The following is a 24,751-nucleotide window of genomic DNA, read 5'->3' as shown; positions in this document are numbered from 1 at the left end:
ACGGGAAGCATCTTAGTCTTTTTCATTCTGTAAACCGTAGATGAAGAGGGAACAGAGGAAGTTCCCATTAGTGTGTTATGTGATCCTACCTGGCATCGTCAGACCCAAAACAGAACCGTGAGAGGAGTGCGCCCTTGCCCCCGCGTTTTTCAGTCCTGCGAGAGCACCTCTGTGCTCCCAGGGCTCACCCTCCCCCACCCTCCTCTCCGTGCAGCCTTCCTGGTCCTCCCAGGGGCAGGAGTCTGCGCCGTGTGACTCTCTGGGCCCTTGAAGGGAGCGAATGCTGCAGAGGGCTGTAGACAAGCTGGGGCCAAACAAGGACCAGTGTCTTTCTCCCTTAAATCTCTCGCTCAGAGTGGTAAATCACACGCACTAATCTATACTTGTTTTGTTAGCTTTATTATGTATATAGTAAGCCAGTGGTTATTGTTAGGTTCTATAGCATACTGGTTATATACGGCATACATACACTACAGCATATAGTATATGCAGTACAGGATCGTAAAACTGTAATACAGTATATATAGTATTTTATGTATCATGTAGATACTTAAGAAATTATTTCCAGTTTTTAAAATTACACTCATAGGCACAATATGTTAATTTTGCCTCCACCCCCACCCCCCCTTTTTGTGTGTATGTTACATCTTTGTGCCTTAGTGCTAACAGGTTACCTATATAAGAGAGGAGAGCAAAAGGCAGTTCTTTGGATTTGTGGGAGTTTTCTTTTACCACATATGCAGTTGTCACATACTTCTCTCCTTTCTGGTCTTTGGAGCCCTAACTTGAACGTGGAACAGAATTTCCGGAAAAACCTCCTAGTCTCTTACAGAGACCGTTGAAGGGAATACAGCTAATCCACTGAGAGTACAGAGTTTAAAAGTTCCCCTCAGACTGGCGGAGAGGAGGGTTTGGCCTCTGCGTGTCTGGATGTGCATGGCCGAGGGAGAAGCGGTAGGACCTGGTTAGGAGTGGCTGGCAGGAGGTGGGCACAAGGGACGCGAGGGGACAGTTCCTTGACACGCCTGCCCTGCCAAGAGGTGGCGGCACGCCTGGATCGGCCCCTGCTGGTTCAGATCAGGATGTTTGCTTCTGTTGTAGGAGTGCCCGCAGAGCCGTCTGTGGAGCCCACAGTGACCTCCAGCCCCTTCCAATACCCCAGACCTTTTCTGAATGTTTTCAATGAAAAATTTCAAGCAAACCACAACATGGAGAGGGTTTTATTGTAATGTCCCGTGCCTGCAGAGATTCTGTCCTTAGCGCTTCACTGCTCAGCCTCACGTCACTGCAACCTCGGGCCCCTTTCTTCCAGATACATTTCAGAGTAAATTGCAGGCATCTGTGTGCCTTCCCCAAAATGCATGTTGTTTACTAGAGCTCTTGCTTGTCTTCTGATGTAATATTCAAGTACATTGAAATGCACACTTCTTAAGTGTTCATTTGTTGCGTTTATTTTTTTTAAGTTTGTTTATTTTGAGAGAGAGAGAGCAAGCAAGCAAGAACGGAGGAGGGGCGAGAGAGAGGGAGAGAATTCCAGGCAGGCTCTGCACTGTCATTGCAGAGCGCAACGTAGGGCCCAAAGTCACAAAACGATGAGATTGGACGCTTAATGTCCTGAGCCACCCAGGCAGCCCCATTTGCTGAGTTTGAACAGACATGTGCCTGAAAAATTCAGACTCTTGTCAAGATACAGAAGAATAGTATCATCACCCCCCACCTCCACCTGCATACTTTGAATTTAAATTTTTTAGCCATTTATTTTTTTTCATTTGACATCATTTCAGACTTTAAAATTGTTCCAAAAGTAGCAGGTATGAAGAATTCCCATATGCTCCATGTGCTAACATCTTACATAACCACAGTCCAGGTCAGTGTTGACACGATGCTTTTCACAATATACAGACCCTATTTCCATTTTGCCCAGTTGTCACTAACGTCCTTTTTCCGCCCCAGGATCCTGCCCAGACTCACACCTGCACTTAGTTGCCTCCTCCCCAGTCTTGACCTTGACACTTTGGAAGACTACTGGCCGTTAACTCTTTAGAAAGTCCCTCAGCTTGGATCTGTGTCGTGTTTTCTCAGTTAGATTTGAGTTTTGCCTTCCCGGGGCCTCTCACGAGGCAGTGCGTGGTGTGGGAATATTTTACCACTGCTGGTGGTGTTAACTTTGGTGTCTGGTCAGGGTGCTGTCTGCCAGGCTTCTTTGTGAAGTTACTGTCCTTCCCTTTGTGGTCAGTAAGTACATTTCAGGCAGACACTTGGGAACTATGTAAATACCCTGTTTCTCATTATACTTTAATCTTTTCTAGCATCCATTCACAAGTCTTAAACAATTATTACTGTGGTTTTGAGGAAACAGTGATTCCCCCCCACAAAAAAAAAAAAAAAAAAAACAGAACATTTCTTTTACATGTATGGTTTCTGAACAGAGTCCGCTTTCTACTCATGGATATTTTATTCTACAGGCTATAATCTATTACTATTATTATTTTGTTCAAATTAAGATTTGCCTTTAGGATCCCTTTCGAGTTGGCTCCTGTGCCCTTTTGATATGACCCCATTTTTAATTTTTTTTTTTTTTTGTTTATTCATCTTGAGAGAGAAATTTGTGGGGGAGGAGCAGAGAGAGGGAGGGAGAGAGCAAATCCCAAGCAGGCTCCACTCTGTCAGCACAGGGCCCGATGTGGGGCCTGAACCCACACAACTGCAAGATCATGACCTGAGCCAAAACCAAGAGTCCCAAGAGTCAGTCGCTCAACCAGCTGAGCCACCCAGGCACCCAGACAGACCCCGTTATTTTTTTGAGCACTTCTTCACTTCCTGGCTCCTCAAGATGTTCCAGGATCATCTTGTACTTTTCCTCCTCCAGCCCTGGAATCAGCTGTTTCTCTAAAGAGCTCTGGTCCCTGTTTGGAGAATCCCATTTTTTAAAAAAATATATAGTCCTATCTCTGATCCTACAGTTAGGTTTCTGAACGGCTGTAAACTGTTATATGAGGTTCCAGAGTCTTAAAAAGACCGACTTTACAGACACCTCAGAAAGCAAGCAGAGGGCTGGAGGGCATGGTGACCGGACGCCTGCCCAATCCTTAAAATTAAAAGAAAGATGCCTGTCTAACCTGAAGGTCCAGGTTTTCTAGGATTAGAACTGTTTTGACAACCCCATATAAAGCTAGGAGCCTCAGGGCTGCCTGGGCGGCTCAGTCAGTTAGGTCGACTCTTGATTTCGGCTCAGGTCATAAACCCCACAGTTTGAGGGTTTGAGCCCCGCATCAGGCTCCACACTGATAGCCCGGAGCCTGCTTGGGATTCTGTCTCTGTACCTCCCCCACTTACACATGTATGCACACTCTCTCTCAAAATAAACTTAAAAAGAAGAGGCAGAATCTTAAAAAAAAAAAAAAAGAAAGAAAGAAAAAAAGCTGAGCACCTGAGATCCTTACCTCCTTGGCATTCTGAGTGTTGGAAATCTGGCTGCAGTGGTGACTGCACAGGTGAGAAATGAGAGCCCTCGTGCTGTGGAGCGGGTGCTACGAAGCAGCAGATGTCTACCTGTTGTCCCTCTTACAGCCATGTAAGGACCTGGGTTAAAGCCAGCAGTGGGACTAGGTGGTATCCTGAGTTCCTTTCCGGTGCTCAGAGGCGTGCAAACAACGTCACCTCTTTGCTCAGTAGCAGAGTGAACGTCTTGCGTATCTGACTGTGTGAGGCATGCAGGCCAGATACGTTTTAGCAGGCATTGGTGACCCTGGAGGACAGAGCTGTAAAAAGGCGAGTGCCAAAAAGGACTGGCCAGTGCCCTGACCTCATTCCTCCAGGTGTGTGGAACTGCTGTGTCCCAGAAGAGCCATCTGTGAGGCTTGGTGTCCTCTCTTGGCCATCAGAAGCCACCCTGCCACCTTGACCTGGCTTGTCATAGCAAACCTACATTGCCCATCAGTTTTTATTTAAACGTGTCGGTAGGCAATTGGTTTCTCTCCATCTCTGCTTATTTTCTAAATTGAAAGTTTTTATGAACTGGGGAAAGGTTGGGTTTTGATGGTAGGATCTTTGGATGGTGGTTTGAGGGTCTGTCATTCTAGATGGTGTCCATGGTAATATGTTGAAAGCATAGGGCAAAAGAGATGAAGAATGGGCAGGTCGTGTGGTAAGAGCCATGTGTTTGGTCTTAACCCTCTGGAGAACTTCTCCTGGGAATGCTAAAGAGCCAGAGTTTGAGCCAGTGGTGGGCTAGTAGCGACCAAGCAGGGAAGTGCTGGGGCTTTCCTCAGGGGGTTGTGGGCCTCGTGCTGTCGTAGAAGTTGGAGGAGGACACGGGAGGGTGTCTGGCCAGCCGGGTGAACATGCCATGCACCCCTAAGATGAGACCCAGAAGAGCAGAGTCCATACCAAGTCCTCATCAGGGACCTCAAACAACTGTAAATACATGCACACCCAGCCCTGGAGCACCTAATACAATGAGCAAGTCCTGACACATGAAGGGGAAATAGACAACAATAGGTACGAGTAGGGACTTCAGTACCCCCCTTGCAGCCACGGACAGATGATCCCCACAGAAAATGAGCAAGGCACTCTTGGAGTGGAAGCACACCAGGCACTTTTCTGTTTCCATCAGCAAGCAGCCGCTCTGAGTACAGCATGCCTAGAAAACCTAAGACATGAACTTTGACATCAGAAAGCTTACCTGCCTGGTCTTCAAAGAGCTCAATAAAAACGGAGGAATTGGGAAAACACGAAGAGAATAGTTGATGTAGCACAAGAGACTACAGGGCAAGAAGAGGCAAGGCTGTTGAAGGAGGCCGAGCTGGCCTGAGGGTGTATGTTTGTGGTGTAGAGCGGGGAGCTCTACTGGCCAGGTGGGCCGTGGGACGGGTGTTGAGGGCCTGAGTGTGAATCAGGAGCTCCATCGGAAGCCTCTTGGATGCTAAGTCGAGGCCCCTGGATTCCATCCTGTGGAAACAGGATTCCTGTGTTGGCAGTTTAGAGGAGAATGGATTGACTATAAGGGAAATGAATCAGACCCAGTGGCTAGAAGTGGGGTTCTGGGCACAAGGACCCAGTTAGGCTACAGGAGATGGCTGTGCAAGCTGTCACAGGGTGAAAGGGTGCACCGGGTTGGGAATCCGAGTTGACCTGGAGCTTACTGGCTGGGGTGGCCCGGTGCAGGTCTGCTGGAGCCTGGACCTGACCTCACCTAGCACAGGTAGGAACTCCGGTAACAACGTGTGTTATATACTGTGCGTCCTGGGCTTTATACTTTTTCAAATTGAAATAAAATTTCTAAGAATAGATTTGCAATCCAAATACACATCTAACTATCCCCTTCCCTCTTTTTTAACCTCAGGTTGACCCCAAAGATTGGCTTTCCGTGGAGTGAAATCAGGAACATCTCTTTCAATGACAAAAAGTTTGTCATTAAGCCCATCGACAAGAAGGCTCCCGTAAGTTTCTATGGATTCTAGGCGAGGGGTTATGGTTTTCTTATAGCCAACTATGTTTTCCGGGTAACAGTCTGATTTCTCTGGGACAAGGAGCTGGTGATATTCAGGATCCCTTGTGTGGTACAGGGTAAACAAACTGCCAGCAGGTTACACTGAGGGTCAGGGACCCCTTGCATCATGTGACTGACCGCTACAGGAGAGGTGTGCTGGGGCCCAGGTGTCTGTCAAAAGCTAGCTGACTGTATCCCCTAAGTTTTCAAATGGTCTTCGTTCCTTATGAAGAAAAGGAGAGTTCTGAGTCATTGACCAAATGATAAGCATTTCACGAAATGTTGCATTTCTGGGCTTGTGAAATGTTCGTTTTCCTGTGGGAAAACCAACCTGCCTCCAGATGGTGTACTTGGGGTGGGGGCTCTCGTCGGCACCTCCCTGGAAGCCAGTTGGGGCACGAGTCTCAAGGGCCTGAGTTGGCTTTCTGAGCCATCTTTGCAATTTACCGCATTATGAAAAGTCACACCTGCATCCAGAGCACCGCGGGTCCTCCTGTCCCCCACCTACATTCTCTTCCGGGACTGTGCCCCTCTGCTTTTCTCCAAGCACCTTCTGCCCCCTCCAGTGCGCTTTACGCAGGTGCCTTCGCGTTGGAGCTGATGTGGGAAGTGGGTCCTCGCAGAGATGAGGCTGGTGGGACACTCTTCCTGGGAGGACTTAGCTAGAAAAGGGACTTCATTTCCTGCAGTCTGAAGAGCGTAGACTGTTAACTAACAACCGCAAAGACTGGTGTGTGCGGGAAACGCATTCGGTTTTATCGGTGATTCTGCTAATGTGTAAGCTTTCAGCTATTTGGTGAGAAAATTTGAGACGTACATGCCGTAGTGTGACGGAATGAGTGAGGATTTTGTCTTCTAATCAGAAATCTGGTTCTTAAAACTGTCACTTAAAGGATTCTCTCATCCCGTGAGCCTGTTACGATTTTTACAGAACTGTAGATCGTAAAGGACTTTGTGTCTTGGTTACAGTGTTGGGCTTAGAGAGGCCAACATGGGCTGTGGTCCAGGCCAGGGCGTTGGGAGCCTTTCTGGGCCGGGGCCCCGCTGGGCAACGAGTGACCCACGTGGAACAGTGAGCCGCTTTATTGTCCAACTGCCCCTCCCCACGTATCAGTTAGTCTGGCGTAAGTGAAAAACAGATGTCTTGACGCTGTTTGTGAAAGTATTTTCTCCTTTATTGAAAACGTTTCCTGCTGTTTGTAAACTCTTGACCCCCTACTCTGTGGGTAGTTGCCCAGTTATTTACAATTAAAACAGCATTTAATACAGAGTTGTGAGCTCCATGGTAACAGGCCACGTTAACATGCAGCATCGCAGCCCAAGGGTCACAGTGTCCCCATGTTACCATGGGCCCTGAGGTGGGGCAGTTGGGACAGTGAGAAGACCCTCAAGTCCTTGGGTAGGCTGCCGTCTGCCCACAGGGTGGTGCTCAGTTTTCAGAACTGTTTAAAGAAGTTTGGCAGAAGCAAGAATACTGGACTGGACTACTTAAGGATTTGTGTGTGTGTGTGTGTGTGTGTGTGTGTGTGTGTGTGTGTGCGCGCGCGCGCGCGCGTTTCTTAATTCGGCTTAAGTTTAGCTTTTGAAAACCTGAAGAATATTTCCTTTTTTTTTTTTTTTAAACTTATTGTCAAATTGCTTTCCATACAATACCCAGTGCTCATCCCAGCGGGTGCCCCCCTCAATGCCCACCACCCACTTTCCCTTCTCCCCCACCCCCCATCAACCCTCAGTTCTCATTAGTTGAGTCTCTTATGGTTTGCCTCCCTCCTGAATATTTCCTGATCTTAAAATTCCAAGCAAAGGTTGAATCAGCTGAGCATACTTTTACTATATACTAGTTCTGTGTGGGGCCGCTGATTAAAGGAAAGGTGAGAGAAGCACTGGTGGGTGGCATACTGCGAGCAGGCTCTTGTAGGATTGTGCACACAGCATGGGGTTCCCGTCCTCATGGTCCACGTTCTAGTGCAAGAGACGGATGAAAACAAGTACCGTGCTTTCCGGCTGTGAATTCGACAGTGCGGTTATATTTAGTAACAAATCAGGGTGAGGGGACGGGGGACGGTGTGACCGCTCCAGGTGGTTGGGACTGCCTCACCAAGAAGGTCGACCTGGTCAGGCTCCTGTCCGGGGGGCGGGGGGGGGGGGCAGGGGTTCCAGGTGAGGAGCTGGTTTGAGGGGACACGTCCCCTTCCCCTCTGCACCTCGCCAGGGTCGCTCTGCTCCTTCCTGCCTCTGCGGCACTGCCCGGCTTCTGGCCCCGTACTCAGGGCCGTAGAATATCCCGTCGGCCCAGAAGACAGACAAGGAAACGCCAGAGGTCCGGGCTGGCTCGCTGGTGTGGCTTAGGATTCCTTTGCTGAGGCTGACTCGTGGGGGGCAATTTCCGTGGCAGGCTCACAGACGAGCCACTGTCGCCCGGGCTCCTGGCGACCAGGCGTGTCCCTTCTAAAAAAGCTGGCTCTCCTCCTGCCGGCTGGGACACTGCAACGAGCACGAGAGTGCTCGGAGCCTGCCCCCTGCCCGGTCATCCTGCGGGGGCAGAGACCGGCTCTGCCTCCTTCAAAAAGGGCTTTTTGTCCCTGTGGCCTCATGGAAGAGTGAGGGCTCCGGCAGCTACCTGTTTAACTTAGGAAAACCGCCGTTTGCCCGGGAGCAGCTCTGCCCTCAGTCGAGGGCGGCCTCCTGGAGGCTCCTGGGGCTCCTCGCTTCACAGCTTTCCGGCTGCGTTTCCATCTCCTTCTCTTGTATCCTTAGGGACTTAGATCCGTTCCCTTGAACTCGCCTCATGCCTCGAGTTTCAGGTTTTAGGACGTCCGTTCTCTCCAGGATTGGGAGAGTCCGCCCCAGGTCTAGTTGGTGTTGTGGTTTTGCATGAGGAGGCATGGGCTGGGTACTTGGATTTAGAAATCCTTAAATAAATACTGGTTTCAGTTTTTGTTTTTAACTTGAAGTCGGAAACCAGCCTCCTTCAAAGGCAGCGTAGGAAATTTCCTCTGCTCTCAGGCTGTGTGCAGAGCTTGACTCAGGGTCACCTGCCGCCTTGATGCTACCGCAGTTTCTGTCCCTTGACGTCTTTGTAAGGAGGAGTTGGTGCTAATCGGAGCTCCTTTGCAACGCTTAGCCACAGTCGACACCTTTTTGGGTAGCAGGCCCGCGCGGCCCTAACAGAAGATCGTTTTCTCTTGTGTAACAGAGATAGGTGCGCGGTGAACACACCTGTTTCTCCCAGCTCTGCAGACACTCCCTGGGAAACCCGATGACTTCGTCACAAGTGTGTGGAAGCCCGAGGAGAGCCCCCCACCCCCGGGAACTCCGTGGGCTCTCGGGTTCAACATTACTGTCTTTCCAGCATTTCTGGCACAGATGAAAAAACAGGCTACATAGGGCCTTCGGGGGCGTGTTGCTCAGCTCAGTGGCATGTCCCTTCGGGTTGCAGAAGCTGCTGTGTCTTTGTTTCATCCACCCTTCCCCTGTTCCCCTTCCCCTGGTCAGAATCTGGATGCCAGGAGCCCCGTACTGAGAAGAGAAAGGGGGAAAAAGCGGAAGCAGACTGGCATTTAAAAACAACTTCTCACCAGAGTTTCTAAACCCTCTCTCCCCTCCCATCCCCTGCATTAATCACAGCAGTAGCTGGACCTAGGAGGCGAAGTCGTGTGTCCTCCCTGTGGCACATCCCAGACTTCTGTGCTCATAGTCCTAACATTCTTGGATGCTTTGTTTGGTCTGTTCTCTTCAAAAAGGTTCCACTTTCATAAGGCAACCAGCACTCTGTCTGAGCCTCTGTGTACCAGGCAACTCCTGTCCTGCCAGACCCCATTCTGAGTCCTGACAAACAGGATCTGAGTTAATCATCTCAGCAGTCCAGTTAGATTACTGTCCTCCCCACTGTGCAGCTGACGGTGTTCAGCCTCAGAGGAAATGACTCACTCAAGGTCACAGGCTCAGCCGTGGCAGCGCTGTGTAAACTCTAGCACCTGGTAAATATAGGTATTAGTTGGGTCCTTGAGACAGAGATGGATGAACACAGGCCTGCTGGCAAGGGAGGTGCCTGTCCAGTGGAAGATGGAGACCAATACAAGTCAGCCGAGGAAAGTGTGGATGACCCCTCAAGTGCAGGGGGCACGGGAGGGGTCGCAGAGACCGGAGATGATGGCTTCATGCTGTCTCCTGATGTGCCGGTACCCCTGGGTTTATGGGATTGGACAGTACTTCCCAAGTAGCAGAGATGCTTTGAGCAAATCTGTTTGGGGGCACGAAAGTGCAGTTCAGGTGAACAAGGGGTAGGCTGGAGCCAGAGCCAGAAGCCTCCACACACACGTGCCCGGCCACGGCATTTGTACCCGGTCCTGGAGCTAAACAGGCTGGCGTCAGGCGTCCGGTAGTGACCCGATTGACAGCCGGTGGCAGTGTAGGAGGTGACGGTTGAGGCAGGGAGACAAGCCGCACCCCAGGCAAGACTTGGAGATGGTGGCTCTGGGGTTGCTGGGGATGGGTGTTACCTGCAGATCAGGCAGCACGGGAACCGGGGTGCTGGGTTTCCCAAGGCCGTAAGACCCCCTGCCCTAGAGAGGGGCTTCGTAGTCCAGCCAGAGGGGTTTCAGTGCGCGTGTACACCCGCAAAGACCACGCACACTTGCTGCCTTTGTTCCGGAGAATCCAAATCCGGTGACACCAGGGACTTTCTGTCTGGCCACTTGTTGTCCCTGGCTTTTCCTTGAAGCCCCATTGTGGCCCCATTTGTCCTTTTGGAAAAGGTTATCCGGAACTTTGTGAAGTCGGGTGTGGAAGAAGACAGCCAGAGGAGGGAGCTCCCCCTGAGGGTCGGCCCTGTTCTGTTCTGTAGGACTTCGTGTTCTATGCCCCCCGCCTGCGAATTAACAAGCGGATCCTGCAGCTGTGCATGGGCAATCACGAGCTGTACATGCGCCGCAGGAAGCCCGACACCATCGAGGTGCAACAGATGAAGGCTCAGGCGCGGGAGGAGAAGCACCAGAAGCAGCTGGAGCGGTGAGCGGGAGGGAGGCCAGCGGGCGGGGCGGCGTCTGCCTGGGCTCACTGCCCGCGGGACACCCGGGCCCTTCCCCATCGGAGGAGCCGCGGGCACCTCACCTGGCCAACGAGGGCGGAGCTGCCTCGCTGCGGGCCGGGCAGCGGGAGGGCCCCGGGGCGGTAGCGCCGGGGGTCGCTGCTGCCACGGCGGAGTCCCTTCCATTGGAGGGCGGTCCTGGACTGGGCACTGGTGACATGGCAAGTGCCTGCCAGCTCCTAGCCTTCCCGTGCCCCCCGCCCCCCAACAGGCAGCAGCTGGAAACCGAGAAGAAGCGGAGAGAAACCGTGGAGAGAGAGAAGGAGCAGATGATGCGGGAGAAGGAGGAGCTGATGCTCAGGCTGCAGGACTTCGAGCAGAAAACCAAGAAGGCAGAGAAAGGTGGGTGTGTGCTGGGCACTTTTGCCGTAGGCCAGCGTCCCCACGGCGAGGGCCAGGTGGCCGGGCAGTACGCTCACAGCCAGGATGGTCTCCGGTGAACACGGCACCCACAGTAGAGGCTCGCGGACCAGAGCCGATGACGAGGGGTTGGATCGGATGGTTCTGTACGGTTCTAAGTGCTTTCTGCACATCATCCTTTTAAAGTTCCATTCCTCACTCCTTTGGGGTTAGTCCTGAGTTACCCCGTTTTCCTGTTGAGGATGTTAAAGTTTAGCGGGTAAAACAGTTTGCCCAAGGTCACACGGCTAGTGACTGCCCAAACCATGCCACGTGGCCCTGGCCTGTCTTAGAAACTAAAACTTGGGCAGGCGGTGCGGTTTCTGCATCTGCCAGGAGAGCCTGGCCCTGGCCGGGAGGGAGAAACCCTGCGCAGCAGTTTCTGACCACGGTGAAGATGCCGATGTGCGCAGCAGGAACGCGCCCCAGAGTGCTTTTTCCCTTCGGTGTCCGTGGAAGCAGAGGCCCCGGTGCAGTGCTTTGTAGTCCGTGGGGTGGTTCCCGCCCCGGCCCCCATCCTGTGCCTCTGGGCTGGGAATTCGGGGCCCCTGGCCGAAGCCGTCGAGCAGTCCTGGGTCTGTGCCCTCTCTCCAGAACTCTCGGACCAGATTCAGAGAGCCCTGCAGCTGGAGGAGGAGAGGAAGCGTGCACAGGAGGAGGCAGAGCGCCTGGAGGCTGACCGCGTGGCCGCTCTGCGGGCCAAGGAGGAGCTGGAGCGGCAGGCGGCGGATCAGATAAAGAGCCAGGAGCAGCTGGTACGAGCTCCCTGAGTTTCACGAGGCTGAAGCACGGAGAGGCCGCCTCTGGGGATGACACAGTGACACCCGCTGTATCATCCGTCCTTTGTGTCCGTGGCCGGAAAACCCACCTGCTCGAGGGCTTTCAGCCCGGTGGGTGGACCTCGGGTGGTTCCACCGTGGTCGTCCGAGCGAGGCCTCGAGGACACAGTGGGCAGCAGCGGCCGGGGAGGAGGCGGGGACGAGGCTGAGTTGCCCACGGGGCCAGTTGCCAAAACGCGTGGCCGTCCGTCGGCAAGAGGGCTCTGGCCACAGGCCCCGCGGTAATCGGAGCTTCGTGCGCCCCGCCAGGCCGCGGAGCTGGCCGAGTACACCGCCAAGATCGCGCTCCTGGAGGAGGCCCGGCGGCGCAAGGAGGACGAGGTGGAGGAGTGGCAGCACAGGGTGAGTGCGCGCGCTCCGGGCTGGGGCTGGCGGCACACTCCCCCCCCCCCCCCCCCCCCCCAGCAGCCCCAGGTCGTGAGCCAGACACCCCCCCCCCCCCCCCCGGGGGTGGGCTGGGTCTGCCCGGCAGGGAGCCTCGGGTTCACTTCCGCCCACCTTGCCGTGCCCCCGCCCCCCGCCTCAGACCGTTCGGCCCCATCAGGCGCCAGCTTCAGACACAGCTGCGTGGGTGCCCCTGGCAACGGGCCACCCAAGGCCTCCTGCCCTAGCGTATGCAGCGTGGCACCATGCAAAGGCCCAGGCTCAAGGTCTCAGGATGCAGGCAAGGGTCTCCACTCTGTTCCTCCCTGTGTGATAGGACAGGGGCCTGACCTCTCCAAGCCTCAGTTTCCTCGTTGCAGATCAGGACTAATAGCCAACCTGTGAGGTTGCTCTGAGGACCAGCCTGCAGGGGCTTGAATGAATTGTAGCTGTAACAGTAAGAACCATGTTCCGCTGCAGTGTCCGGGGAGCCGGTCTCTCCAGCTGGGAGTCCCCCACACCCAGCGGAAAAGCATGGTCCCCGGGGGAGCTTTGGATGTGGTTCCGTGTAGTCATCTGCTGCTGAGCTGTGACAGCCCCCCACACGGACCTCCCACTGTCCTTCCCTGGTGCCTCCCTCACCATTCGGCCCCCACGCCCCGAACCCAAGTTGCATGCAGATCTCCGGTCTTTAGGTTTTGGAGAAAGCGCTCATTATAAGGTATTAAGTGGCAAAAGCTGATTTCAAACTAAGCTCATCTCCAGGGCTGGAGTGGCAGCAAGGTAGGCATGATTATTTGTACCGCCAAGAAGTTGCCGGAAGGTTTAGGGGTAACGGCAGGTAGGAAAGTGCTTGAACACAGTGCAGGCAGGCAGTGAGGAGCTTAATGAAGAGTGGCCACACCAGGAAGGAGAACAAAGCTGCACTCTAAAACACTATAGTGGCTTTTTCTGGTGGCTAGAGGGTTTCTTGTTTAGTAAGTTCCCTTTAAGAAACCTATACAATGAACATATTCTAGAATTAGGCACAGAAGAAAAGTATGGGGTTTTTAAAAAAAATTTTTTTAGTATTAATTTTAAGAGCGAGAATGCAAGTGGGGGAGGGGCAGAGAGAGGGAGACACAGACTCTGAAGAGGCTCCAGGTTCTGAGCTGTCAGCACAGAGCCCGATGTGGGGCTCAAACTCATGAACCGTGAGATCGTGACCTGAGCCAAAGCCGGATGCTCAACCAACTGAGCTACTTAGGCGCCCTAAGAAGCTATGGTTCTTAAAGTCGACCCCCTGGCATCAGTTTTTTTTTGTGCCCTGGGCACGATTGAGAACTGCTCAGAGGATCTGGAGCCCCAGACTCGGGAAGAGGCTGGTCAGACCCTGCACAGGGACACGTGGTCCCCTCCTCCGCTCCGTGCCGCTTAGGCTCATGCACCCAGCCCGCCAGGGGAAGGGGAGGCGAGTGGCGAGACGAGGTGCAGAAGCCTTCGTTGGCTTAAGAGAAGGGGATTCTTCCAAAGATGGTCTAAACACGTGGTTCCACGTGACGAGTGGTCACCTGTGTCCCGACTGCTTTCAAAGGCCAAAGAAGCCCAGGATGACTTGGTGAAGACCAAGGAGGAGCTGCACCTGGTGATGACCGCCCCCCCGCCCCCGCCCCCCCCTGTCTACGAGCCGGTGAGCTACCACGTCCAGGACAGCCTGCAGGACGAGGGCGCAGAGCACACGGGCTACAGCGCCGAGCTCTCGAGCGAGGGCATCTTGGATGACCGCAACGAGGAGAAGCGCATCACCGAGGCCGAGAAGAACGAGCGGGTGCAGCGGCAGCTGATGGTGAGGGCAGCGGGCCGGGGGGCGCCCCTCCTCCTGTCTCCCAGGGTGGCGCGGGGGCTGTCCCCCCCCCCCCCCCCCGCACCCACCTCTCCTGGTCGTGCCTGACCTGTGCTGCTTCACGTTGTAGACCCTGACCAACGAGCTGTCCCAGGCCAGGGACGAGAACAAGAGGACCCACAACGACATCATCCACAACGAGAACATGAGGCAAGGCCGGGACAAGTACAAGACGCTGCGTCAGATCCGGCAGGGCAACACCAAGCAGCGGATCGACGAGTTCGAGGCCATGTGAGGCCAGGACTGGGGTGGGGTGGGGCCCAGGGGTGGGGCATCACATCTGGGCTTTGTCGGGGGATCGCTGGCAGACTCCAGAGCTTGCATTTGTAGTTCTTTAAATCTAGAATTCTCCCCCACCCCCATCGAAGTCCGGTTAGTAGTTATGTCAGCGGGAATATTCTGGGGCTGGGATCAGTGGAAGCTTCCCTGGTTTATTTTTCCCAATTGTATCATTGTGCCAAACAGGCCTGGTTTCATTATTACTGTTATTGAATCACCTCCTGGTCTTTGCCTACAGCAGGACTGAATTAAGGAAAGATGCCTGTAAAGACAATGCTGGCATGTGTGATACGAGATTCCCTGTAATTAAAACCACATCGTGGCTTATATTCTGTGCCATACTTTTTTCTCTATTTGAAATTAGCTCAAGTTGATTTCTGATTTCTGTGAAGGATCCATCTTTGTATATTTGTTTTTTGAGGGGTGAAAATTATCTTGAAAACCGAGTCTAAAGCACTCACACACAGTGCACACACTGATTTTTCTTCCTCCCCTCCTCCAGTTCGGGATCAACAGGGAGGACACTCCAGTCTTAGATGAACTTTTGTTTTCTTGCTTAACAGAGGGCTACCCTGTTGGACTCACACCAATTAATGATCAGCTGTCGAGAATAGTATTTATATATGTGACAATATGGGTTTGTAACATTAGTTTTACAAAGGGAAAGTTTCATTCTGTATATTTTGTTACCTTTTACAGAATAAAAGAATTACACATTAAAAACCATGCAACCATGGCAGGTGATGTGACGTGAGGGCAGTGATGAGGTTGATTAACTGCTATAATCACATCTGTGAACATGACTTTTCACTCTGCTCTCTGTGCACGTAACGGACAATGCACGGCTCGGTTTTCTGTCCGAGCTTCTTGTTTGAAACCATGCACACATGCTGTTCGGATAATTCAGGCCCCAGCTATGAAGGGACTCTTCCAACCTGGTCCGGTCTCCGTTCCCACAAGGAGAACCTGTTCTGACCTACCGCTTCCTCGAAAAGTTGTTGAAATGCCAGGTCTCACCACCGGTGCCCTGTCACGCTCAGCTGTGTCCTTTTCCTTTCCGGGCAAGAGTCCTGTGCAGATGAACCCCGCACCACAGATTGAGAAATAAAAAGATGTGCAAGGCAAGACGTGGCCGTGGGTGTGTACTTATGTGTCGGGGTGGGAGGGCCCTCGTCGGACTCTGCATCCGAGCGGCCCTGGGGGCCGTGCTCTCCAGACCTGCTGCTGCCCCTCGGGTGGACCCTGGCGCTTACCGAGCCGAAACGGGGGTCCCCTCGGCACTCCCCGGGGCAGCCTGATCTGCCTCCGCGAGGGACCTAACACCCGCCAGGGCTCTTAAAGTTTCTTTCAAATGCATAGGCCATAAGTTTCACTCTTTGATAAGCACCGGGGGACAGAGGGGAGTGTTGACCATTTATTGAAATCGGACCATTTCCACATGTCAGCACAAAACCAACCCAAGACTCATGTTTATACCATCAGCCATTGAACATAAATACACGTGGGGGTGTGGAGGAATGTTCTCGCTACAGCTGCAGCCGGAGAGTGTCCACAGCCACGCGTCCAGCCACCTTCTGGCATGCGGCACTCGAGACTCCCACTGCAGACTGGAACCTTGGCTTCAGTGAAGAATGAGGTTCAGGTCTGTCCACAGATTGGGGCTGGAAAGAACTTGCTGCCATTGAAGCTCTGACTGAGAGCATGAGTCCACACTGCCAGCTGCGTCTTCCTCTGCGATGGCAGTGAGGTGACAAATCAGTAATGGGGGGGGGGGGGAACGAGACATGCCACCTTCCCAGCCCTTTCCTCGGCTTTATTATTTTTGAGAGCGCGAGTTGGGGGGGGGGGAGCCCCAAGCAAGCTCCGTGCTGCCAGCGCAGAGCCCAGCGTGGGGCTCGAACCCACGAACCGTGAGATCGTGACCTGAGCCAAAATCAAGAGCCAGACGCTTTACCGACTGACCCACCCAGGCGCCTCACCTTGGCTTTTTAAAAAGGACAATCGAGGCACCTGGGTGGCTCAGTCAGTTAAGCATTCGACTGGCTGTCAGCACAGAGCCCGCTTCAGATTCTCTGTCCCCTTCCCTGCCCCTCCCCCATTCAGGCTCTTACTCTAAAAAGTATTTTAAAAAGCCGAAGACAAACCTCTTAAAGTGTTTTTCACCTCAAGACCATATGAAAATGCCAACCACTGGTGAGGAAGGGCAAGACCACCTCTTCCCCGATACGAAACTCAGAACAGAACGCGCTCGGGCCTCCCTTCCTAAATCCTGTGCAGACTTCAGAGCCCAAAGCTGCTTTCTTTCCCATAGTTTGAAAGGAGGGGACGTGTTTGGTGGGTTGGCTCTTTGAGGTGAGTGGACGGTCTTAATACATTACTGTGGCTGTGGATCGAGGGGAGGGGGTGTCCCAGACTAGGAGCCAGGTTTGCAGACAGAAAGGAATCCCGACGGGAAGGGGGTGTGCCTTGAACAATGTTCCTTTCAAAACAGTAATCGATTGAACGATGATTCTGGTTTGTCTTCAGAGGGCCTCAGGGGGAGGGGGGGCTCTGGAGATGGGTGCAGGTGTCTCTGGTTGGCACAGTGTTTGAGGGGCACTACTTACTGGTGGGCAGGGGCCAGGGTGTGTGAGCCCTCTGCACCAAGGGCCGCCTCCCCCACAAAGCCAGCAGCACCCCAGCCCAGCAACACCGAGGAGCATCACCCTTTCGTCCCACTCTTCCTGAGCTACTTTGAGTCGCCATTTGTTTGGATTAAGGTATTTTCCCGTAAGAAAATAATCCTTCTATGATGGACACCACAAACAAAAGCCAGTACTGTTCCCAGCCCATTTTGAAGCCTATCATTTTCGTGTCGTTAGCACATCTACATCTGATCTAAATTGTTGAAATGCTTCTCTATCAGAGCTCAGTTGTAGAGTAAGAACTAGACGTGGCCATCTCCTTAATTACGGTGAGTTAGGCCATTTCCAAGTCCGTCAAATCACCTGTCATCATGGAAGCACGATTGCCCTTTCAGTGGTAACCACATAAGACAGTCGCTAAGGATAAACCGTGCTGCTTAGGCCCAATAAATACCTCGGACGGACTTACTGGAACCAAGCCTGGCTGCCCCCAGCAAGCGGTCGTTCACACCAAAGATGGCCTGGTCCCAGACGGTTAACTCCAGGCTGGACTGCCTCAGCTGAGAAGGGCTTACGCCACTGAACGTGAAGGAGTGCTTCCACTGGGGGCAAGCTTGCTTCTTGACGACTGGGGACTTGAGCTTCAGCTTGTGTTGGTCTGGCAGAGTGAGGCAGCTGCAGGAGAGAGAGAGAGAGAGAGCCTGACTCTGCAGTTCCTGTCCTGCCCGGCTTCCGCCCCTAGTGCCCTCCGGAAGGGCTAAATCCACCACAAAAGAAAAATTCCAAGCCGGGAACCCGGATGGGAATCGCAAGATTGGCCATGTGACCTCTTGTTAGGATGTTCCGGATTTAGGGCTAAAGTCTGCTCCAGACGCTAAGGGTAATTGGGATTCCAGGCCACTCGGCCCCTCATCGTAATCCCCCCTCCTCGGTAATGCCTACCACCAGGCAAAGCAGGGCTTTAGACCTGCTACCCAGGGACGGGGACTCCGCGCACACATTCTCTCCCCTTAACCCTGTTCTCAGCAAGTAAATGCAGAAGGGCCACATAAGTCGCCCAAGGCCATATGTTATGTGGCAGCCTGAGGATAGGAACTCAGCGCTGTCTTGAAGCCCCCATTTTTCCATTATGTCACTGGGGACGAAGCAATTCTGTATAGTAATTAATGGTGTTGCTTTACTTTTAGAGACACCGGCACACCTGTAGTGGATAAGGATGAAATAAACAGACTCCATCTTCTTGTTAATCCAGGAGGAGACGCTAAGCTGAGGGAACGTGTGCCAAACGCACTGCTTTTTTCCAAGCTCTGTTTCAGCCAGGAAAGGCTGACTTTCTGATGCAATTATATGAACCAGTAAGATCTGGGTTTGGGGTTAAAATGCAGTGTTCCAGATCTAGCCTCCACACGGCCAAATCCCCTGAGTTCTGGAAATCGGAGTCTTTAACACAGTGTCGGATTTTCCCAGGAAAGCTCAAATACAAATTCAAAATGGCTTGCCCTTTCTGGTGTTTCCTGTAGCTTCCGGGAATCGGTAAATGATGGTTGATTAAATAGAATACTTACCCCTTAACAAAGGAGTTTAGGGTACCATCTGACCGCACGGGTAAATTCTTGGCTCCCAGCACGACCAGACAAAGCTGACCATTAGGGGATGGCCCATCTCCCGTCCCTGGAAGGAAAGCAGCATTTGCTGTGAGCCCCACTTCTGCACGTGGCACACAATACCACGTAGCACCCCAAAACCGACAGCAAGAGGACGTTAGAGCCCTGAGGCCCCAAGGGAGCAGACGGGAAGAGGAGGACATCCACTGGGGGAAGGCTCTGCTGGCCTTGTTCACATGCTGTCCCACTGCAAGGCCAGCGTGGCGACAGGATGGAGGGATCACCCAAATCCAAGAATGGAAGCTGCAAAGATAGTAAAGAGGGACCCAAGGAGAGGAAGGCTGTAGGGGTTTCGGTCTAGTTGCAGGGGGTGGTTTGGGGGGATGTGGGGGCCCCAAGACCTCTCTTCTAGGGGGTTGGCCTGCTGGTGGCCCTGTGAGCTCTGGCCACAGACCTTCCTCTTCCAGGCAAGTAAGAGGTCACTAAACGCATCATGGGATCACGCGTTCCCTCGTCCCCCTCACCCTCCTCTCATCCATAAGCCCCACTTTATTTCACTTAAATCTCCTGTAAGCACCTCAAGCGCCTGCCCCTGATCCCTTATCTTGCTGGGCAATAGCTCCCTGCTTGGGAGCCGGTGCGCATTCACGCAGAGCCTTGTAGGCCCCAGCGCCTTGAGATGTGCTCTTGGTTCTCCTAAGGAGCCACACTCCCAACCTACGTGCAGGCTGTCAGGGGAACATTCCCTGTTCCAGACAGCTGGCAGCGGGGTGGTTTGCACCAGGGGGACTGTCCAGACCACCAGCCCCCTGGGAGGAAAGCCCCAGGGCTGGTGTCCTCAGAGCCTCGCAAAGTGGACATCAAAGGCGCGGTGGCCTCTTTGGCCCCTCATTTCCGTTCCAAGTCATAGGTTCCAAGAACCCACTCCCCAGGCTGAGTTTCGCAGATCCTGGAAAGTCACTGGAGCATTGCAGGCTCAGCGGGTGGCAGAAAAGGAAATCGTCACCCCACCTGTTGCTCTGGAGACAGCGACACAGTGACAGATGAACATTCGTGGGGCTGGAGGCCACCTACCTTCTTGGGCCTCTTTGAGCTTTCTGGGCCCCGCAGGGAAGACCAGTTTGGCCCGGACTGCAAGTTCTCCATTATTTGGAAGAATGCTGTCTTCATGTTTCTCTGCCTGGGGAGAGAGACAGAAGCATAGGCAGGATTTCTCAGCCCCCAGAACTTTCTGGGCTCCTCTAATTATCCCCCTTCCCCACTAGCCTCACCCCTGCAAAGCCTCTGCAGGTTGGGGAGTGCCCTGGGGTGGAGTGGACATGCCCATGGCGGGACTGGTCCTTCCTGCCTTTGTGGGGACTCTCCATTCCCACTCCACTGCCCTGAGCACACTCCCCTGCATACCCGGTGGCTTCTCTGGTCTGGAGTGATTTTGCCAGACTACAAGCCAATCCTATCTTTAACCCTGAGGGGCAGAGGAAGGGTCTAGATTCATCCCGCTGTAAGAGGAACGGTTGCCCAGGACAAGGACTCCTAGGAGAGGGTGGGGCCAGCCCCTGTCTACACTGGCCTCTAGGTCTCCTGGCTGCCTCACGAGCAGGCAGCTGGCCCTCAGGTGCCAAATGAGATAAAGCTGCCTCCACCCTCACTTTCCGGAAACCTGCACTAATGGGGCAGGCCTGTGAGCAGGACCCTCCCAATCCAGCAGGGTGAGCTGGGGTGGGGGAGGGGTGGCACTATTAGCTGGTATTAGGAGGGACGTCTTTTAGCCTGGCACCTTCTCTTCCCACCAGCCTTGGTGGCGGCTAGTCTTGTCCCTAAGCAAGGGGTCCTAGAGGGAAAAGACAGGCAGGGCACCCAAGTACAGGATCCTGGGGGAAAGCATGTCTGGCAGGGAGAATCAAGGAAGCCTTCATGGAGGAGGTGGGATTTCAGCTAAGTCTTAGGCAGACCTTGGACAGGAGAAAGCATTCCAAGCAGACCTCCCAAGTGGATGTCTGAGGACAAACTAGGCTCTGAGAAGGGTGAGCGTAAGGTGCCAGGATGTAGATACCAAGCTGAGCAGAGCAGCACAGGGAGCAGGTGGCTGGAGACCCTTGCGGTTTGACCGGACTGAAGCCGGGAATCAGAGAGATGGCGAATCAGCCTCCCTGGCTTCTGAGAGGAAACAGCACACAGGACCTGCCCCGGCCTGGTAGAAACTCAGCCTCACTGCCAGACTTTGGGGCAATTGGCACACCTGTTGTCATTTCTTAGATGACAGGGCCCCACACTCCTCCCCTATGACCTCATCCGTACCCTCTCCCAACCTTGGATCTTGGCACAGAAAGTAAAAAGCAGCTGCCCGGAAAGGTGAACCTCTCTCCCCTGGCTCTCCTCTTACCTGCGTGGCCTGTGAGCAGACCCCTAAATCTATCAGCTCCTCCTCTCCTGGCCTCCCCGGCACCCCGCCCTGAAATCCCTGCTGGTCAGGGCAGCCCTGGCCCTGCCGAGAGCATCTGGCCCAGCTTTTTTCAGCTATTACTGTTCTGGGAGTTCCTGGGTCGGGCATCTAGAAACAATACCTCACAGCCTGCATGACAGGGGGCGGTCTGACTGGTGCAGGCAGTGGACTCTGGCTACAGCAGCAGGGAGCCAAGGGCTCCCCTGCTGAAACCAAGTGATCCCGAGTTCAGGGGCAGCATGTGGCCCGCAGGGGAGGCCTCAACCCCGAGACCTGACCCAGGCTGCTGTTTGGGCTACTCTGAGGAAGGGGTTCTCGGGTACTTGGCACAAACCTGAGCAGGTAAAGATCCCTCAGCCCAACCCCACCCCGGAGATCGCAATATGAAGCCTCTCCTCCGTGGGACGTTCCTATCTAAGAGTCACAGCCAAGGTTTCTTGGTAGGTTTTCTCTTCTCCAATCCCTTTGAATGGGTTTCGTTTTCACAGTGGGAGTGGGGTAGCTCAGTCCCAAACCACACATCACCTTGGCCCTCAGCGGATACCAGCAGAAACACTGTGTCGAGCTGTCTTCAAAGTCCCATGTGGCCAGAGGAATGGTCACCTCTCCAAGAAACACCCTCCGGGTGAGCGTGCCCAGGTGCCACACGGAGACCTGCAGCCGCCGGGTCACCAGCTGAGCGGGCTCCATCCGGTACTGTGGAGGCAGAACAGAGGCGGTCAGTGTGCCCCTCCCCTCCTCCGGGCCACACGGGCCTTCCTCCCACAGGCTAGAGCTGGGGTCCTGATGGGGTCAGGATGTGCTGAGCAGCTTGGAGCGGGGGTGAGGGGTGTCTCTGCTTTCTCAAGCACAGAACAACTCCTCCCCTCCCCAGCTAAGCGGCCTGTGCTCAGCCCCGGGCGGGGGGTGGGGGGCGGGAAGAGTGGGCTGCTAAGTCCTCTCTCGCTGTGAAGGCCAGGGACACGGCCAGGCTTCCCAAGAGCCGCTGACTCCACTCAGCCTCTGACAGCCTGTTCCAAGCTTCTTTGTTGGATTTTCTCAATAACAACAAAAGTCAAACTTTACTGAACCCTTGTGTGACACCAGACTCTTAGCTACATTGCTCCTTACCCCTCGGGAGCACCCGAGGTGAGTATTGCCATTCACCAATTTACAGGGGCAACAGCCAGTCTTAGGGCTTCCTCACTGGGGGCCCAGCAGGCCAGACCTCGGATCTGCCCTGCAGACCTCGAGAGCCTGCTCTCTGCCCTGTGCTGCCCCCGCGACAGCGTGTTGAGGGTGTGCTCCTGTCACACTGTGGGGCGGGACCCTCACACCCACTTACAGCAGCCGCGCACGTTTCCCTGAGTCGCGTCTCCTGACCACCCTTAGTGCCCTTCCAGGTAGATGATGGACGAGAGGGAGGGGAAGTGGGCCCAGGCCGGTGAACAGCCCCCGCTCAGGCCGGGCTGCCTTCCGCCCTCGCCCCCCCTTTTCTTCCCTCTGGGATTATCAGCGCCCGTTGTGGTCAGAAGCCACATCCCTCTACTGCCTTGGGCTGATTCTCGGTCTGTCTTCCCTCAAGTCCATGGTCCGTTTCTGACTCTGCCCTGCACTCCTTCCCCAGTCTGTCCTTAAACTCTAAGTTAACCTGGTTATTCCCTTCACGGCCACACGCCCAGCCGGTCATGGTCAGCACCTGCTCCCTCTGAGAAAGAATCGTCCCAGGGAGGGCAGGTGACTGTCCCCCATGTGATCTCCATCCACCCTGTGTGCGGAAAGCCCTGTCCTCCACTCCCTCGGGAACGCAGACCTGCTTCTCAGGTGCTCACACACGAGCGCCCCTCCTCCCCAGCGACCAACGGGACTGCTCCCTTTGGTCCACTAAGTCGCTTTTGCAAACAAGACCCGTTCCCATCGCCATGGTACATCCACGAGGCGGTCCTGGCAGACCGTGGGGTTGCTACAGCCTCCGCTGGGCGCCCAGCCCCACGAACGCAGACCGCCGCTGTCCGGGGGCACCCAACACCTCCCAGATTAGGGGTCGCATTCCATCCTTCCCCGGCCCCCTACACTGGTCTTCAGGTGGGGTGCAGGACGGCTTCCCTTCTGCTTAGAAAACCTTGAGGATCAGCTTCTAGATCCTCAGTTTGCACAGGAATGTTCTTGAAACTGGCGGAGGACAGTTCTCACACCCCAGGCTCTCTCGGTGTCTTGCCCACGGTTGGATGAACCTCCCGCGTGCTAAACACAGAGATCATCCAAAACACTGATTTCTGAAAACTCTCAATGATTGCTCCGCTTCTCTTCCCCCCAATCTTTGCTGCCTCACATGCCTTTCTGTGAAAAGTAAGGCTTGGCCCGTGTCAGGATGCTCTGATTTGAGACAGATGAGGGACACGGATTCTCTTCAGTGTATCCGGAAAGTTTTCCAGGACAACCGAAACATTTACCATCTACTGGGTAGAACCAACGGATACAAATTTTAGGTGTTTTCTTTGAGATTCTGCATGCATTTTATTTATTTTAATGTTTATTTCTGAGACAGAGGAGCATGAGTGGGGGAGGGGCAGAGAGAGAGGGGGACACAGAATCTGAAGCAGGCTCCAGGCTCCAAGCTGTCAGCACAGAGCCTGACGCGGGACTTGAACTCATAGACCGCAAGATCATGACCTGAGCCGAAGTCGGACGCTCAACCGACTGAGCCACCCAGGCGCGCCCCCTGTGTGCATTTTGAATAAGGTGGCTAAAAATTTGAAAATCAAACTATATATTTATCTAAAATATAGTCAATCCTCCTCTGTCTCATTTCATAAAATGTGAAATATTTATCTGTTTAGTACAAAACACCTTAAACTTATAACACGTGGTTTTAGATAAGAACTTACAATGTGTGAGGTGGTACATAGCTGTTCAAAACTCTGTCAGCAGATATGTGAGCAAAACCACCTGAAGACCAGTCTCTAGCGACTTGGTACCAGAGGGGTCCTAGACCGGTGATCCGTTAAGCCCCACCCACACCTGCTGAACCACAGGCTACTTTAAAAAAAACATCCTTTGGCGGGGTGCCTGGGTGGCTCAGTCAGTTAAGCTTCCGATTTTGGCTCAGGTCATGATCTCACAGTTTGTGGGTTCGAGCCCCCTGTCGGGCTCTGTCAGATTCTGTGTCTCCCTCTCTCTCTCTGCCCCTCCCCCACTCACATTCTGTCTCTCTCTCTCTCAAAAATAAATAAAAACATTAAAAAAAATTTTTAAAACCATCCTTTGGGGAGTCCTATGAACATAAATCTTGTGGAGGTCTGCTAGTCCCTTGTGAGTTAGAGTTGTCCTTCTGAGTACTCTCTATGCCTCGGTTTCCCCACTGGGAAACGAGGATTGCGATACCTAGCTCAGGGGGTATAGAAAATACTTGGCCACAGCAGGGACACAGAAAACAGTGGCTTTTATTACTTAACAAATGGGACTCATGTCAGCTGGCCAGATGGTTCCTGGCTGGGCATTCACAAGTGTCCCTACTTGCCAAGGAAGGCAAATCAGGCCCTCTCCTGGTTCAGGCTTAACAACGGGGTCCCTGGGATGCCCAGCGCTGACTGGGTATGGCCCAGCGCATCTGGACTGTTCTTCTAGCACGGAGCCTCCCACATCTAGCTCTCAGCCGATGCCGGACGTCATCTCCACCTGTCGACCCCAAATCCCCAGAGTCACTTTCTAGCTCTGCCCCACATCACAAATCGTGATTTCTCAGCACCAAAGTGAAAA

At 53.7% G+C, this 24,751-nt stretch overlaps 2 protein-coding genes across 8 annotated transcripts in view; one reads left to right on the top strand and one right to left on the bottom strand.

The window, feature by feature from the left end:
- EZR (ezrin) overlaps window positions 1-15,467 on the top strand; it is a 50,981-nt gene extending 35,514 nt beyond the window's left edge. For both annotated transcript variants that reach the window (XM_042987445.1, XM_042987446.1), the window contains 7 exons: window positions 5,345-5,441; window positions 10,338-10,501; window positions 10,792-10,922; window positions 11,574-11,734; window positions 12,068-12,160; window positions 13,755-14,006; window positions 14,134-15,467. In XM_042987445.1, the coding sequence (XP_042843379.1) occupies window positions 5,345-5,441; window positions 10,338-10,501; window positions 10,792-10,922; window positions 11,574-11,734; window positions 12,068-12,160; window positions 13,755-14,006; window positions 14,134-14,298 (1,063 nt within the window). In that variant the 3' untranslated portion in view covers window positions 14,299-15,467. The remainder of the gene's footprint in view (window positions 1-5,344; window positions 5,442-10,337; window positions 10,502-10,791; window positions 10,923-11,573; window positions 11,735-12,067; window positions 12,161-13,754; window positions 14,007-14,133) is intronic.
- A 276-nt stretch (window positions 15,468-15,743) lies between these two features.
- SYTL3 (synaptotagmin like 3) overlaps window positions 15,744-24,751 on the bottom strand; it is a 96,742-nt gene continuing 87,734 nt past the window's right edge. For 5 of the 6 annotated variants that reach the window (XM_042987442.1, XM_042987438.1, XM_042987439.1 and 2 more), the window contains 5 exons: window positions 21,539-21,709; window positions 19,645-19,750; window positions 18,532-18,637; window positions 17,421-17,641; window positions 15,744-16,073 (listed from right to left, as the gene is read on the bottom strand). In XM_042987442.1, the coding sequence (XP_042843376.1) occupies window positions 15,964-16,073; window positions 17,421-17,641; window positions 18,532-18,637; window positions 19,645-19,750; window positions 21,539-21,709 (714 nt within the window). In that variant the 3' untranslated portion in view covers window positions 15,744-15,963. The remainder of the gene's footprint in view (window positions 16,074-17,420; window positions 17,642-18,531; window positions 18,638-19,644; window positions 19,751-21,538; window positions 21,710-24,751) is intronic. The other variant, XM_042987443.1, reaches the window with a different exon arrangement.

Source organism: Panthera tigris, chromosome B2 (genome assembly GCF_018350195.1).
Source record: "Panthera tigris isolate Pti1 chromosome B2, P.tigris_Pti1_mat1.1, whole genome shotgun sequence".
NCBI lineage: Eukaryota > Metazoa > Chordata > Mammalia > Carnivora > Felidae > Panthera > Panthera tigris.
Note: the sequence above shows the minus strand (reverse complement) of the source record. Positions and strands in the feature narration are given on the sequence as shown.